The sequence below is a fragment of the Girardinichthys multiradiatus genome, chromosome 21 (genome assembly GCF_021462225.1).
Source record: "Girardinichthys multiradiatus isolate DD_20200921_A chromosome 21, DD_fGirMul_XY1, whole genome shotgun sequence".
In the NCBI taxonomy this organism is placed as follows: domain Eukaryota; kingdom Metazoa; phylum Chordata; class Actinopteri; order Cyprinodontiformes; family Goodeidae; genus Girardinichthys; species Girardinichthys multiradiatus.
The window spans coordinates 32,920,976-32,936,148 of record NC_061813.1 but is presented as its reverse complement, the minus strand read 5'-3'; the positions used below and the strand labels follow the sequence as shown (position 1 = coordinate 32,936,148).

At 39.0% G+C, this 15,173-nt stretch overlaps 1 protein-coding gene across 2 annotated transcripts; it reads right to left on the bottom strand.

Moving 5' to 3' along the window:
* Positions 1–1,399: 1,399 nt before the first annotated feature.
* Positions 1,400–12,157, bottom strand: rdh12l (retinol dehydrogenase 12, like). 2 transcript variants are annotated; one of them, XM_047349125.1, is made up of 7 exons: positions 12,001–12,157; positions 11,631–11,746; positions 6,934–7,089; positions 6,729–6,833; positions 3,556–3,765; positions 2,098–2,290; positions 1,400–1,945 (listed from the first exon to the last, which is right to left on the bottom strand). In XM_047349125.1, exons 1-7 carry the CDS (start codon positions 12,012–12,014, stop codon positions 1,843–1,845), a joined length of 897 nt encoding a protein of 298 aa, XP_047205081.1. In that variant the 5' UTR covers positions 12,015–12,157; the 3' UTR covers positions 1,400–1,842. The 2 variants fall into 2 exon arrangements, with proteins under 2 accessions (XP_047205081.1, XP_047205082.1); XM_047349126.1 differs by having other exon boundaries at positions 11,631–11,785; positions 12,001–12,153.
* Between the last annotated feature and the right edge of the window lie 3,016 nt (positions 12,158–15,173).

Sequence of the window (15,173 nt, the reverse complement as noted above, 5' to 3'; positions counted from 1 at the left end):
CTTTTTTGTGTTTAAACTCACCTTTAAACTGTGCGTTCAGAGCAGTTTAGTAACGCCTCGATGCATCCCAGCATCCATCCCTCAGAGATGTTATCACTGCTCAGCCAGACCCACAGCTCATTCTTATAGGCAGCTTCTTTTGGTTATAAAATATTAATGATTGATTGTATATGTGACCATGGAGATGAAGGACCCCAGTGCACACATTTATGGCAGCTTGCAAGTGATTAAACCAAGTTTAATCAACATGTTATACAATAGAGAGGCTGTATGGGCTGTTCTAACATATAGAAATACTAAGGTTTTACAACAAACCTTAGTTTTATTAATATAAACCTCAGACTTTAAGTGAAATATTATAAATCAATTATTAGTAAATCCCATGTTTTGTCTGAATGACTGTTTTTACAGGAGAAGCAGTTTGCTGGAGCGAAAGCAGAATTCCAGCTTTAAAGGCGGCTTTTTGAATGCAATCTGATTTTAAAACAAATTATGCAACTACACTGTGTGCAAAAATGTTATGCAACCAAAAATAACTTAGAATATGTAGAAAAATAAATATACCTCCATGACCAGAGCACATAAGATGTAGAAGTGCAAGTTGTCTTGAGTTGATTTATACAATAAAAAGTAGATAAGTTAATGACCTATTTTCTTCTGTTCTCTGGAACTGACAGCAAAACATGCTTACTCACCTACATTACTTAGTAACCACCCCCTCTCCCTGTCAGTTAATCTATGGCCCAATGTATAATCAGGGCCCACAGCAATGGATCTACAGAAGGCCGTTTGTGGGCTCCAGGGACAAAGAGTCCCCGATAAGATGCCACGGTATCACGGCCTCAGCTCCAAGAATTACCGTGTCTTCGATCCGTTTATAAAAGGATGTTCTTTGTTTGTCTACGTCAAGTCAGCTGTTGAGAAATACAGATGGTTCTGGAAGTTTTCTGCTTCCATGACACTTCCACCTCCATACTTCAGGTCGCCTGAGGGTCTTCTCCTGTATTACTGTAATAGGTTTGTAACAGGTCCTCTGTTCTGGTCTTCAAATAATGCAGTGTTGGTCTTTGTCTGCATTCTGATGTAATCTAATCTTTTTGGAGACTCCTTTGAGCATCTTGCAGTCTGCTTTAAAAGGTATTTTTAACTTTCAACCATTTAGCTTCATTTCTTTAATTTTCAGTATTGTAAAAAAAAAAAAAAAAAAACATTAAATATATTTGTAATATGTCTTCCTGGCATTGATATTATTTGCTTTTGATTATTACCAATGAAAGCCTTCCTTGTTCCAATCTGAATATGTTAAGTCTATCTAGGTATACCTGCTGGAAAGCTAATGCAGTATAAAAAGTAAAACTAAAAACAATCTTGTATCTTTTTCATTGGGACTCAAACACAGTTTTTACATTTGAAATTTCAATTCTTTAATTAAGAAAATTATTCAGAATGACAGGCAGTGAAATGATCCTGATAATGGGCCTGGATTAACCCACCACAACCAAACTAATCCACAGTTAAGTGGATCAGCAGGTGCTCCTACGACAAGGTTTACAGACCTGGTTGCTTCCTTTGTTCCCTGGTTTAAATAAGCATGCAGGTTTACAGTGCAACATGGAATAAGACCAATCAAATCCAGTAAAAAGACTTTCGAAATACTTTATAGCTGTAAAAAAATTTATCATAATCAAAAATAGTAAAACCTCATATTAAAATATAAAAACACATGTACAAAGCACAGCAGGGAAAATGCTGTGTGTAACAGGAAGCAGTTTTAAATTTAAATGGCTGTTAGTGCGTGTTTTTAAAGGAATGATGCATCAGTTAGTAAACAGGCATAAGGCCTTAATCCCATGACAAGGAGAGCATCTTGCAGCTCAGCTCCCACAGCTTCTGTGCCAGCTCGTCGTCTTTTCCAGCAGCGGAGCAGCTGGCAGGAGCGCAGTCACTGGAAACAACCAAAGGTTAAGATAAGCTACCTTAACTTGATATTTCAGAAAGTGATGCTTAGGGAGATAAAAGCCACAGAGACCAAGCCCAGAACATGGTCATTTTCTACCAACTATCTCATTAACTTTGACCTGATGGAACAAACTGTACCTGTAATATCCGCCGCTCTCCTTCTCTAGAGACGGCTCCACGGCACAGTAAATGGTGGTCTGAGCTCCCTGGATTGAGTTTTTGGTGAAAGGTCTGGCTATGCTTATGAAGAACCTCTCAGGGGCGCTCAGGTGGCGCCACAGATCTGTCTGAACGACCCCAGGGTGGAGGGAGTACGTGGTCACACCGGTACCTAGAAGACCACATATTCAGCATCCTTATACCAGTCACACTGCAGAAGCTTATATGCATTCAACATTTCACACATTTGTAAAGATGTTTGAAGATCTAAGAAAATACCTTTTTGAAAATGTCTGTAAAATGTCTTGGGGGGGGGGGGGGGGAAGCTTTTTCTTGTCAGGAATAAATTAGGACACCCCAAATTACACAGGCGTATCTCATCAGATGCACATGGCAACATCCTCACTCGGGATATTACGCGATACAGATACTAAGAAAAATACTCAATACCAGCTTGATACCACAACACAGTTTTCTGAAGGCACAGGATTCTTTCTAGTATTTTAACTTCCTTAATTAGGGCAAAACCAGAGAGTAGAGGACAATTCAGCCCATATTTAGAAAAATATATAATTTAAGCATCACTTTGGTTGGCAAAACGGTACACATTTAGTATAAGTCTTAATATCTTTTATGGAAGTACATACCCTTGATTCAGCCGTGTATTTCTATTCTTTTCTTATAATTGCTCATCTTTAGAGGGCCACTGTGTGACTGATTTGACTGCGACGTTAATACGAATATATTTTAACACTGAGGAACAAATAAAGCGTCATTCTATACTAAAATAAATAGTTTCAACGCAATCATGAATGTGGTGTATTTAAAACATTTTTTTTTTTACAGTGTCAAGGATCTGGTCAACTACAGCAGCGGGGTAAGTCGCTACAGGTTTTTAACTTCTTTCGGCTGTAATTGTCAGCTTCAGTCTGGGTCCATCATAACCTGTATTATTAGCCTATGATGCAATTAACTAAACGAGGAATAATGGAGAGGGTGCACTGGTTTGTTTCATTCCTTCACTATTTAGTAGCAGACTGAGCAGTCAGCTGATTAACATTTTCCTGCGTTGACTCAAATCGCAGTGGAACGGAGCGGAAGCGCATCTCGACGGGGGAGCTCAGGTCAACGTAAAACCATCGTTGGGCCGTTCGCAAAGCTAATATTTACACAGAGTTTAAAACAATGATCCCAAACACAAATCCAAACTGGATTTGTAACCAACCTCAGCCCTGTTGAAGATTTGTGGACAGCGCTTAAAATCTGCATTCAATTTAAATAAAACTATGAATTCTGCCAAGCATAGCGGTCAAATATTCAGTCAGAATTATGTCAGAGGGGCTGATGTTCAACTTGCTAAAGAAAATGAATTTATTAGTGAAACTATTCCACCGCCGGGAGAAACTAAAACAGCAGAGATGAGGTGGTGAACCTTACCTTCTAATCTTTTGGCCAGTGAGCGGGTGAAGAGCACATTAGCGAGCTTGCTCTGTGCGTAAGCCTTGTTCTTGTTGTAGCTCTTCTCGCTGTTGATGTCCTCCAGAGTGATGGAGCCCCAGGAGTGAGCCATGGAGGACACGTTAATGATTCTGGCCGGGGCCGATCTTTTAATCAGGTCAATCAACAAGTATGTCAGTAGAAAATGACCTAAAGGGGAAAGAAAGACTACCATTTTAACTTCAATTCTATGGGTTTACAAAAACAATATTAAAACTACTATAAGACAACCATGTTGAAGGTTTTTTTTTTTTTTTTTTTTAGCTACGACCTTCATTAAAAACAAAAAACGAATTAATTGAACATGAATAGTTTTCAGAGAGCAAGGGTCTGTTTCAGGCTTGTTTAACTACAGGTTTTTACTATAAATGAGTGTTATTAGAAGTGGTGCAGCTCAGTAAACAAATGGTCTGAATTCACAAAGTAGGCCAATCCCATTAATGCTTCTTTAACAAATCCTACAACTGTTGCAGAAGTAAATTTCATCAAAAAATATTCTAGGAAGAAAAGTTCATCTGTGTGCCTTAAGATTTATACATTTTATGAGCTTTGACTTAAATGCAACAGGAAGGACTAAACTGACTAAGGGATAATATCCTTTTCATTAATCAGCTCAATCACATAAACTCCAAATGTGCAAAATTTAGGCCTCATATCTATGTTTTTTTTCACTGTTAATTATAAAAAACGACCAAATTACCAAAAATATGGAGGATATGTACCAGCTCTGACAGCCAAATCTCGACTCAGATGAAAGTTTGTATAAAAGCTGATTTTTTTTACCAAGAGAACATAATCTGCTCACCAGATTGATTCTTAATCCATTTAAACTGAAGAAAACTTTTTCACCCTAATGTTTAGTGATTAACGTTTCAAAGACTATCTGAATCACATTTTTCCATGTCAAGGTTTATGTTACATATGGACTTCAGTAGTTTTGTGTCAACACATTTATAAAGCGCCACAGAGCAAAAAATAAATAAATCAATAGGGTGGATTGCCGCTAGATCGTGTAACAATATAGCGAATAATGATAAAGTGCGGAGTGCCCTCAGCTGGATATTACATGTAACCAAGGGCCACAGGGGGTTTATTTATCAGTTGAAATTAGCAGCTGTAAGGATAAGTGAATTACTCTGAAGTGTTATTTTTTTTTTTTTTACAGCTTTGGTGCTGAATGAACCCACTCTAGCGGACTTCCCCTCCTCCGACAGTCAGGTTCATAACGCTGGAGAGTGCAGAGGAAAACAAAAAAACTCAACCGTGATGGTTTATGCCCCTGTATGGAAGCTTGTAAGGGCCATATCTCCAATTTACATGCGACGTGGCTATAGGTTTATATACAGGTCCTTCTCAAAATATTAGCATATTGTGATAAAGTTCATTATTTTCCATAATGTCATGATGAAAAATTAACATTCATATATTTTAGATTCATTGCACACTAACTGAAATATTTCAGGTCTTTTATTGTCTTAATACGGATGATTTTGGCATACAGCTCATGAAAACCCAAAATTCCTATCTCATAAAATTAGCATATCATTAAAAGGGTCTCTAAACGACCTATGAACCTAATCATCTGAATCAACGAGTTAACTCTAAACACCTGCAAAAGATTCCTGAGGCCTTTAAAACTCCCAGCCTGGTTCATCACTCAAAACCCCAATCATGGGTAAGACTGCCGACCTGACTGCTGTCCAGAAGGCCACTATTGACACCCTCAAGCAAGAGGGTAAGACACAGAAAGACATTTCTGAATGAATAGGCTGTTCCCAGAGTGCTGTATCAAGGCACCTCAGTGGGAAGTCTGTGGGAAGGAAAAATGTGGCAGAAAACGCTGCACAACGAGAAGAGGTGACCGGACCCTGAGGAAGATTGTGGAGAAGGGCCGATTCCAGACCTTGGGGGACCTGCGGAAGCAGTGGACTGAGTCTGGAGTAGAAACATCCAGAGCCACCGTGCACAGGCGTGTGCAGGAAATGGGCTACAGGTGCCGCATTCCCCAGGTCAAGCCACTTTTGAACCAGAAACAGCGGCAGAAGCGCCTGACCTGGGCTACAGAGAAGCAGCACTGGACTGTTGCTCAGTGGTCCAAAGTACTTTTTTCGGATGAAAGCAAATTCTGCATGTCATTCGGAAATCAAGGTGCCAGAGTCTGGAGGAAGACTGGGGAGAAGGAAATGCCAAAATGCCAGAAGTCCAGTGTCAAGTACCCACAGTCAGTGATGGTCTGGGGTGCCGTGTCAGCTGCTGGTGTTGGTCCACTGTGGTTTATCAAGGGCAGGGTCAATGCAGCTAGCTATCAGGAGATTTTGGAGCACTTCATGCTTCCATCTGCTGAAAAGCTTTATGGAGATGAAGATTTCATTTTTCAGCACGACCTGGCACCTGCTCACAGTGCCAAAACCACTGGTAAATGGTTTACTGACCATGGTATCACTGTGCTCAATTGGCCTGCCAACTCTCCTGACCTGAACCCCATAGAGAATCTGTGGGATATTGTGAAGAGAACGTTGAGAGACTCAAGACCCAACACTCTGGATGAGCTAAAGGCCGCTATCGAAGCATCCTGGGCCTCCATAAGACCTCAGCAGTGCCACAGGCTGATTGCCTCCATGCCACGCCGCATTGAAGCAGTCATTTCTGCCAAAGGATTCCCGACCAAGTATTGAGTGCATAACTGTACATGATTATTTGAAGGTTGACGTTTTTTGTATTAAAAACACTTTTCTTTTATTGGTTGGATGAAATATGCTAATTTTGTGAGATAGGAATTTTGGGTTTTCATGAGCTGTATGCCAAAATCATCCGTATTAAGACAATAAAAGACCTGAAATATTTCAGTTAATGTTCAATGAATCTAAAATATATGAATGTTAAATTTTCATCATTACATTATGGAAAATAATGAACTTTATCACAATATGCTAATATTTTGAGAAGGACCTGTACATGTGGGCAACTGTGATTCAATCAGACAGGACAGATTTGAATGCCAGGTGTGAATTCTCGGCATGTCGGTTTACTCACACTTGGATCAGGCAGGACACGTATTAAAACCAGGTCTGAACAGGGCCTAAGATAGTCCATCTGTGACTGGTTGTATTTACCAAAGTGATTGACTCCAATCTGCATCTCGAAGCCATCGGCAGTTTTCCCGTACGGACAAACCATCACACCTGCATTGTTGATGAGGAAGTTGAGTTTCGCCTCATCTGCAAAAAACAAAAACAACCCAAAAACATTAACTCCTTAACTCCAATAGGATTTAGGTAAATTAATGTTTTATTTTTCCAAATAAACAAGTCAGTTTACTTTTATTGATTTCTTCCGCAAACTCTCTGATAGATTTGCTGTCTGACAAATCAAGTTTCATGCAGACGACGCCGTCGTTGCCGGAGCTTTCGACGATTTCCGTCACAGCCGCCTGAGCTTTCTCCATATCCCGGCATGCCAAGATCACTCTAGCTCCTAAATAGAGAAAACAATTGTTTAATATTGATAGCAAACCCTCATCATCGTGGTCAGAGGTGTTGGTCAGGGTAAAGATTCAATGGATTGTACCAAGATGATTCAGGAATAATGGAAAACCTCATTTTGCTTAAATAGTTTTTCTGTCCTGAACAACTAGAAAGATAGATTAGAAAATAACTGCTGCCAGTGTTGAAAAAGCTCTGCACAGGCGGCAACGTGATTCTGTAGCACATTCCTCAGCAAGAGATGGTTCTGTTGCCCGCTGGACATCTTCAAGCTGCTCAACGTCAACTGAACCTCTCCCTTGAAGTTCTTGATTTGGCAAACCATTCTTTATGTAGCAATATTCTCAACAGCAGCTTAATAAGTTTTAAACTAAGAAAAAAAAAAAAAAAAAAAACACTTTGCAAGGAATTAAAACATCAGATCACTCTGCACAAAAATTTGAAAAAACTCCTAAAACTAAAGCCTCAAAACACATTTGTGACGATGTAAAACTTTCAGTTATAACTGTTCAAAGGAATTTGCCAAGAAATAAATAAAGAACGCCCTCTTGTGACCAAAAGTGTGACAGTTTCTTCTCAGGCTGAGATTGCTGAATGAAACCAACCAGGTTACATCTGGCTATTTTACTCTGTTTCAGACTCCAAACGATCAAAGGATGACAGGAAGTTGGGTTGTCTAAAAAGCGTTACTTTAGGTAGTCACAGATCATACATTTTTAACAACTTTAACAGATAAAAACGAAATTTGGAGAGATATCCACTGAGCCCAACATTGGACAGAAAAGTGTTTATAACTACATTTATTCTACAATAAGTCCTTAAAAACAAGAAGAAAAAAAAACACTTGGATGCGTTACAAACATGGATGTTGGTGGTGCTGGTGGATGGCAAATAGTGAGGAGTGTAATTAATGCCAATTCTTTAACTTAACTCAAATTAAAAGCTGCAAATAAATTTGCACAGATTAGGTGCTCCGATTAACACTGAAAGTGGTTCTGGAGTAGAGCCATGACCTCAGCTATACTGTAAATTTGTGAAATATTAAAAGCTGAGTAGAGCAAGTAAATCAACCAGTTTGAGTTAATGCTTCATATAAAGTTCATCAAGAAAAGTGGACAAACATCCAAAAAGAGTTCAATCAGAAGCTTTTTGATTGCTACAAAGGGTACGGTTAAGGTGCTACTTGCTAAGGTGTGTAGATATCAATTTGAGCCTGTAGGTGTGAAAGGGCTAAAGAAAATCCACTATAAATCCAAACCTCTGCATCCATTTTTTGGTTTTTAAAGTCAAAGTTTTTCATCACCATTCCACCTTGAAATGATACAATCTTCAGAGTTTATATAGGAGGTACATCTCAAAATATGTTTTAATTTTGAACAGACTCAGACAGAGTGAAGGATTTCAAGCCTTTATTTCTTGTAATGCCAATTATGGCTTACAGAGAATGAAATCCCACAATTCAGTGTCTCAGAAAATGTGAATATTGTAAAAAAAAAAGAAAAAGTTCAGTATTAGAAACTCATGGTGTCACACCCTAATCAGCTAATTAATTCAAAACACCTGCAAAGTGTTCTGGAGCCTCTAAATGCTCTCCCAGTCTGGGTCAGTAGGCAACACAGTCATGGGGAAGACTGCTGACCTGACAGTGTCATTGACACCCTCCATAAGGAGGGTAAGCCACAAAAGGTCATTGCTAAAGACGTTGGTTGTTCACAGAGTGCTGCACCTAAGCATATTCATAAAAAGTTGAGTGTAAGGAAAACATGTGGTAGAAAAAGGTGCACCAGCAACAGGAAGAACAGCTTCACCAGGAGTGGACTGAGGCTGCACATCATCACCAACTACACACAAATAAATCCTACATATGGGAAACAAATATCATTTTACTCGAGTCAAGCTGCTACTGAATCAGAGACAACGTCAGAGGTGTGGTTCTGGGCTAAGGAGAGAAAGAACTGGACTGTAGCCCAGTGGTCAACAGTGAAGTTTTTAACTTCAAGTTTTGTTTACCATGCCAGCTACACCTGGGATGTCTTTTCCTTTAAATGTAAACCTTCCTGGGGATCTACATCCTCCTGTAGAAGGTTCTCCTTCTATAGATGATACACTTGGCCCGGTCTTTCAGCGTTTAACCCCGTCTCTCTCCTAGAAGTAGGTACTTACTGAGCTTTTACTCCAACTAACTGTATTTGCTCTTTTTCATACTCTAGACTTGAAAACTGACCCAGAGTTCATCTGCTTAGTTGTCTTTCTCTCCTAGATGAAGCCACTAAAGGAACTATACCCATTAATGTTTTACTTTGCCTTCCCATAGAAAGTTCTCCTGGATCTGTGTTCTTTTTGTCCCTCTGCTCTGTTCTCTCAAACCCCCAGTCAGTCGTGGCAGATGGCCGCTCACAACGAGCCTGGTTCTGGTTCTGCTGGAGGTTTCTTCCTGTTAAAAGGGAGCTTTTCCTCTCTACTGTCACTACATGCATGCTCAGTATGATCCAGTGACTGTCCACTGTCTCTAGATGCTCATCCAGGAGGAGCGACTGCTGAAAGTCACTGACTGGATTCGATCTGCTGGCTTTCCTTGGGCAGAAAAACTTTTTTTTTGACTGGATTGTTAAATAACTTGACCTGGAATCTGTATGATTTGATTGAATTGATTTTTTTTGTTTGTTTCCACAGTCAGTGATGGTGTGGGTCACCATGTCATCTGCTGGTGTTGGTCCACTGGGTTTTCTAAGGTCCAAAGTCAACACAGCAGTCTACCAGGAAATTTTAGAGCACTTTGTTTCTTTCTGCTGACAAGCTTTATGGAGATGCTGATTTCATTTTCCAGCAGGACTTGGTACCGACTCACACTGCCAAAAAGGTACCTAAAGCTGGTCCAATGACAATGGTGTCACTGGGACTGATTAGCCAGCAGACTGGCCTGACCTGAACCCCATAGAGAATATATAGAGTATTGTCAAGAGGAAGATGAGAGACATCAAGTCCAACAATGCAGATGACTTGAAGACTGCTATCAAAGCAGTCTGGACTTCCATTAGACCTCAGCAGAACCACAGGCTGATCTCCTCCATGCCACACCACATTGATGCAGTAATTCATGCAAAAGGAGCCCCAACCAAATATTGAGCGCATAGAAATGGGCATACTTTTCAGAAGGCTGACATTTCTGTTTGAAATATCCTTCTTATAGATCCTATTTAATATTCTAATTTTCTGAATTTTGGGTTTTCATTATCCTCAAACCGTAATCATCAAAATGACAAGAAATAAAGGCTAGAAATATTTTACTCTATGTGCAATGATTTTATAATAATAATACGAGTTTCATTTTCTGAATTAAGTGACGAAAAACCTTTTTTAACAGAACTTTTTCATGGTCATTTATTTTTTAGATGCACCTAGACTGAATGTAGTTCTGTAAACAAAACAAAAACGTTATTTTGAAAGATTGTTTAAAAAAAATAAGAAAGCAGGTCCATGATTTAAGTTTATAACCACATGTTAAAAGGTGAATCTGCTCAGAGTTGCTTGAGCAAATGTGAGGCCTTTGGATTCCAGGTTAAACCTCATCAACACTTGCAAGTGCATCCTATAAACGCTAAAGGAAAACCAACGACAACGAATGTTGTCAAACTTTAAAAAGTAAATGTTCTCTATTGCTTAAGGAGCAAAGGATTTGGTGCAAGATGATATTCATTACAGCCTCTTGAAGACAGTTTCCCCACCAAACAAAAGTCTCCTCATGAGACAACGATCAAGGATTAGCTTCGTCTACTTATGTAAAAGCACACGACAGATGCTAAAACTTGTGAAATGTCAGAAGTGAAAAGATGATTGTGACATAATCTTAGCCCTGTGGTTATCTGTAGATTGTTAAAGGACTACAGCTCTAATTTGAATCACACAGCGAGCAGCTGATAAAAAGCTCACCGATGAATCGAGCTTTGGTTATTCAACTGGCCACAAAAGTCAACAAACAAGGCTTTATTTCTTCTGAAACAACTTTGACATTTACGATGTTACGTTCGCTCATGTCATCGCCGACTCAGATCAAGGCTGTCGATTGTATTCAACAAAAATAGTTAGAAATGGTGTCTATGTGCGAAACCACATTTTAAGTTCCAACAGTGCTGCTTTTCATTCCCTTTTTCTGCAGATATTCTGCCCCACATCAACAAGACTTCGCTCCTTCGCGTTGCCCAGATTATTTAAGATAAAAAGGTCAGTCCTAAAGTGTTTTAAGAGGTCTGGATGCTTTTAACTTAATTGGACTCCCTGTGTTTTCTTTTTTCCTCTGGTTCTCTTGCACGTTTTAGCTGGGGAAGGATGGGAAACGCAATGCTTCAAGTGAATTACTGTATATGCCAGGATAACGTTTAGAATGAGACAATATCCATGTAAACAAACTGCAAAGATCTAACAACCGACTACAGTCTGAATGAGTTGCCTTGCCAAATTCAATTCTAATAATATATTAGGAGGTTTAATAATTAGACTGTGGCGTTGGACAGCAACATTCACTGAGATACTTACCTCTCTTGGCCAGGTCGATGGCTGTCTCTTTGCCGATGCCGGTGTTGGCGCCTGTAATCACCGCAGTTTGACCATCGAGCTTCACGTCAGAGGACCAGGGAGCCCGGAAAAGGTTTCTGGGGAGGTTGAGAAATCTCAGACGGTGTCGCCATCAGCTGAATGGGCGTGAACATTATTAAACTTACTCTAAACAAAACCATGACAGTTAGCACTCACGCCTACATGTTTTAACATAAGGGCTAACAGCTCTTAGCTTACGAAATTAAGTTGTTTGTTTGGCTAAAAGTTGACACACAAGTTAACATAAGCAACACTAAAACACGCGTCCTGATAAAAAGTTAAACGATCACAAACACAACAGTACTCTCACCTTAAAGCTTGCATATCACTTCCACACCGTGGGCAGCTAAAATGTTCTGGAAAAACTGGGGAAACAAACTGACAAACTAAGTCCAACTAGTTCAACCGCTTCCACCAGAGCGCTTGTGAAATTAAAATGCAAAGCGCAGCTGTGACAAAGCACTTATTACCAACGGACTGGCGTTCTAACCAATCAGATAAGACCTGGTCAGTTTTAGACACAGCTGATTGGTCAAACGCTGACATTGGTTTTGTCCCTTGTGCTTGGCGTGCTGACGTCGTCTGAGAGTGTCCTACCGGATAAAACCGTACAGCCATTTCTCATTTTTAATCTTTGAATGGAAATAAATGTTAAGATAATAAAGTATAGAAAGAAAAAAGAAAAATTAAGGGAAAGATTTTTTATTTTTGGATACAAATAATTATTTAAAATGTTTTTTCACATTTTTTCAGAATTTAATTATACACTTTAAGATTATTATTGTTATTAGCATTATTATTGTGAATTTATTTTTAGGGGAGTTGTAGTTTGTGGCTTTTTAAAAGTATTATTATTATTTGTTTTAAATTGAAAGCAAATCTCTGTATTAATCAGATCAAAAGGTGTTTCAGTTTTTTTTATTGGCTCAAAGTGTGTCAAACACCTTGCCATGCAACCATTTGTAAAGGAATGAGTCACCCTAAGGAGCTCAGTGAATGCCAGTGTGGTGCTTTGATAGGATGTCACCTGTGCAATATGTCCAATCGTGACATTTCCTCACTACAAAACATTCCACAGTCTGCAAGTAACTTTCCAAGGAAATGGAATCGATTGAGAGCGACAGAAGCTCAGCCATGAAGTGGTAGCAGGCCACATTACACAGACCGGGTTCAGCAGATGCTGATGAGCAGAGTGCACAGAGGTCATTGACTTTCTTCAGAGTTAATAGTGACAGACCTTCGAACTTCACGTGGCCTTAAAATCAGCTCATAGTATACGTAGAGGAAGAGAATGGGTTTCCACAGCCGAGCATCTGCATCCAAGCCTTATAACATCAAATGCAATGCAAAGCATCTGATGCACGGGCGTGAAGTTTTTCCACTTCTGGACTTCACTGCTGTACAGTCTAGTAGTGGCGTGTTTTTTGGAGTGATGAATCACCATCTGAAACTTTGTAGATAGTCTTTAAAAAGAGCTGAAAGTGTAGCTGCAAAGTGTGGACCAACGCCACAACAAAGTCTTTGTATTAAGAACAGGTCGTCATTAAACGTCGTGTCTTTGTGTAAAGACCCCCAACACTTTTCCAATATTGTGGAAGCCACCATTTTTGGTTAAAAAAACTCCATTACTTTATAAAATTATTTAAGTAGACAAAGAAAGCTCATGATTATGGGCCTTCTGCCAACCTGAAGATACTGGAGCAGACCCAAAACTCACCTAAAGAGAGGATAGAGAAGTTCTCAGCATTTCCAATATTTCTCTCCTGTCACCTTGTTAGTGGATGGAGCCGTCCCTAAAGAAAATAACAATACATTTATTAAAGTGGTGTTGATTATTTTGTTAACAATATTGCAAATACAGTATATGTTAATAAGGAAATCTGCACTTTCAGTTTTTTCCTCACAGTATGTACAACAGCATAGTATTCCAACATGATCATGGTCCAGAAGGCACCCAAAAGTGGTAAACAGAAATATTTTCGATAAAATGTTCTCACTCATGAACTGGCCTCCACAGAACCTGGACCTCAAACTCTCTGAACCAATGCTAGTTCATCTTAACTAAGAGCTGAGGACAGGCCAGACAACATCCATAAACAACCTTTGGAATACTCCTTAAAAAGCCAGGAGAATTATTCCTGAAAACTACTAAAAGAATTACCTTCAAAGACTATCATTAAAATATTTCTTTAACTTTAAAAAAAAAATAAAAATATTACATTCCAGTTTATGTTTTATTGATTATTATATTATTTAAAAAAAATTCCAAATAAAAATATGGAAGGTTGGCATGCATCTTCTTACTTTTTTGCAGAATAGATCAATTCAGTCAGACTGGATGGAGAACATTTGTGAACACCATTTATCAAGTCCCAAGTTACCCACGATTTGATTAGGCCATTCTAACGTATAATTATACTTGGATCGAAACCATTCTTTTGTAGGTCTGGCTGTATGTTCAGGTTCGTTGTCCTGTTGGAAAATAAACTTCCAGCTCAATCTCAAGTCTTTTGATGCCTCTAACACGTTTTCTTCCAGGATTGTCCAGTATTCAACTCTGTTTATCTTTCCATTAACTCTGACCAGATGCATTTCCCTACAGAGGAAAAGGTGTGTTCAGAGTGATGGACAGTGTGAGTTTTCTGCTACTTAAAGCATTTTGCGTGTAGGCAAGACAACTTTATTTATACAGCACCATTCATACACAATCCAAAGTGCTTTACAGGGAATCAAGGCAAAGACATTTAATTAATGAAAAATATAAGCTAGGCTCAGAAAGTGAATACTAAAAAGCAAATGCCAAAATGCAATTTTGAAACAAATAATAATTAAAACAAATAGCTAAGCCCTGTTATTATTATGGTATGTAAGAGCAGTGCTAACTGTCGTCAGTCTTACTCTTCAATCACTTACAGTGGTCGGGCAAACAGTTCATAAGTGAGACTTTGATAATTTCATTTCAGTCCTGATTTAAATAGAAGACAGCTTTAACACTTCTGCACATCTCAGGTTTCCAGGACCTTCTTACTGCGAGGTGACAGTGCTACCAACTGCGCCACCGTGCAGCTCCATGCTTTCACATTTTAACCAAATTTGTAAAGGTTCGAAACAAATGTTTATGATTAGAATGTCATTTGGACATATTAAAGTGTTGCTAAAATTATTGTCAAATGTACTCGACATATATATAAAATAACCCCAGAAATGTTGCATTGTCCAGCAGGTGGCAGTGCATGACCATCTACTCCTTTAAACCACCAGAGGAAGCTTATTTTGCTTTCACAAAACTAGCCCTGTTCTTCTGTTGTGTCTTTAGACAGATTAACAAGTTGGTATTTGGGTAAATCATGTCCTTGGCACAGATCCCCCTTTCCTCCGGCTAATGATTTGTATGAAGCCTAATTATTCATCAGGCCTCTTCAAAAAGATCTCCAAAAACACCATGAATGGCTCATTCATGAGCTTCAGACATTGTTGGCAGAA

Bases quoted from the DNA above. Each gene is read 5' to 3' on its own strand.
- rdh12l (XM_047349125.1), bottom strand. The intron at 7,090-11,630 runs GTAAGTATCTCA...TTCTCTATTTAG, and splicing joins CATCGACCTGGCCAAGAGAG to GAGCTAGAGTGATCTTGGCA. The intron at 2,291-3,555 runs GTAAGGTTCACC...GTGGTCTTCTAG, and splicing joins ACTGGCCAAAAGATTAGAAG to GTACCGGTGTGACCACGTAC.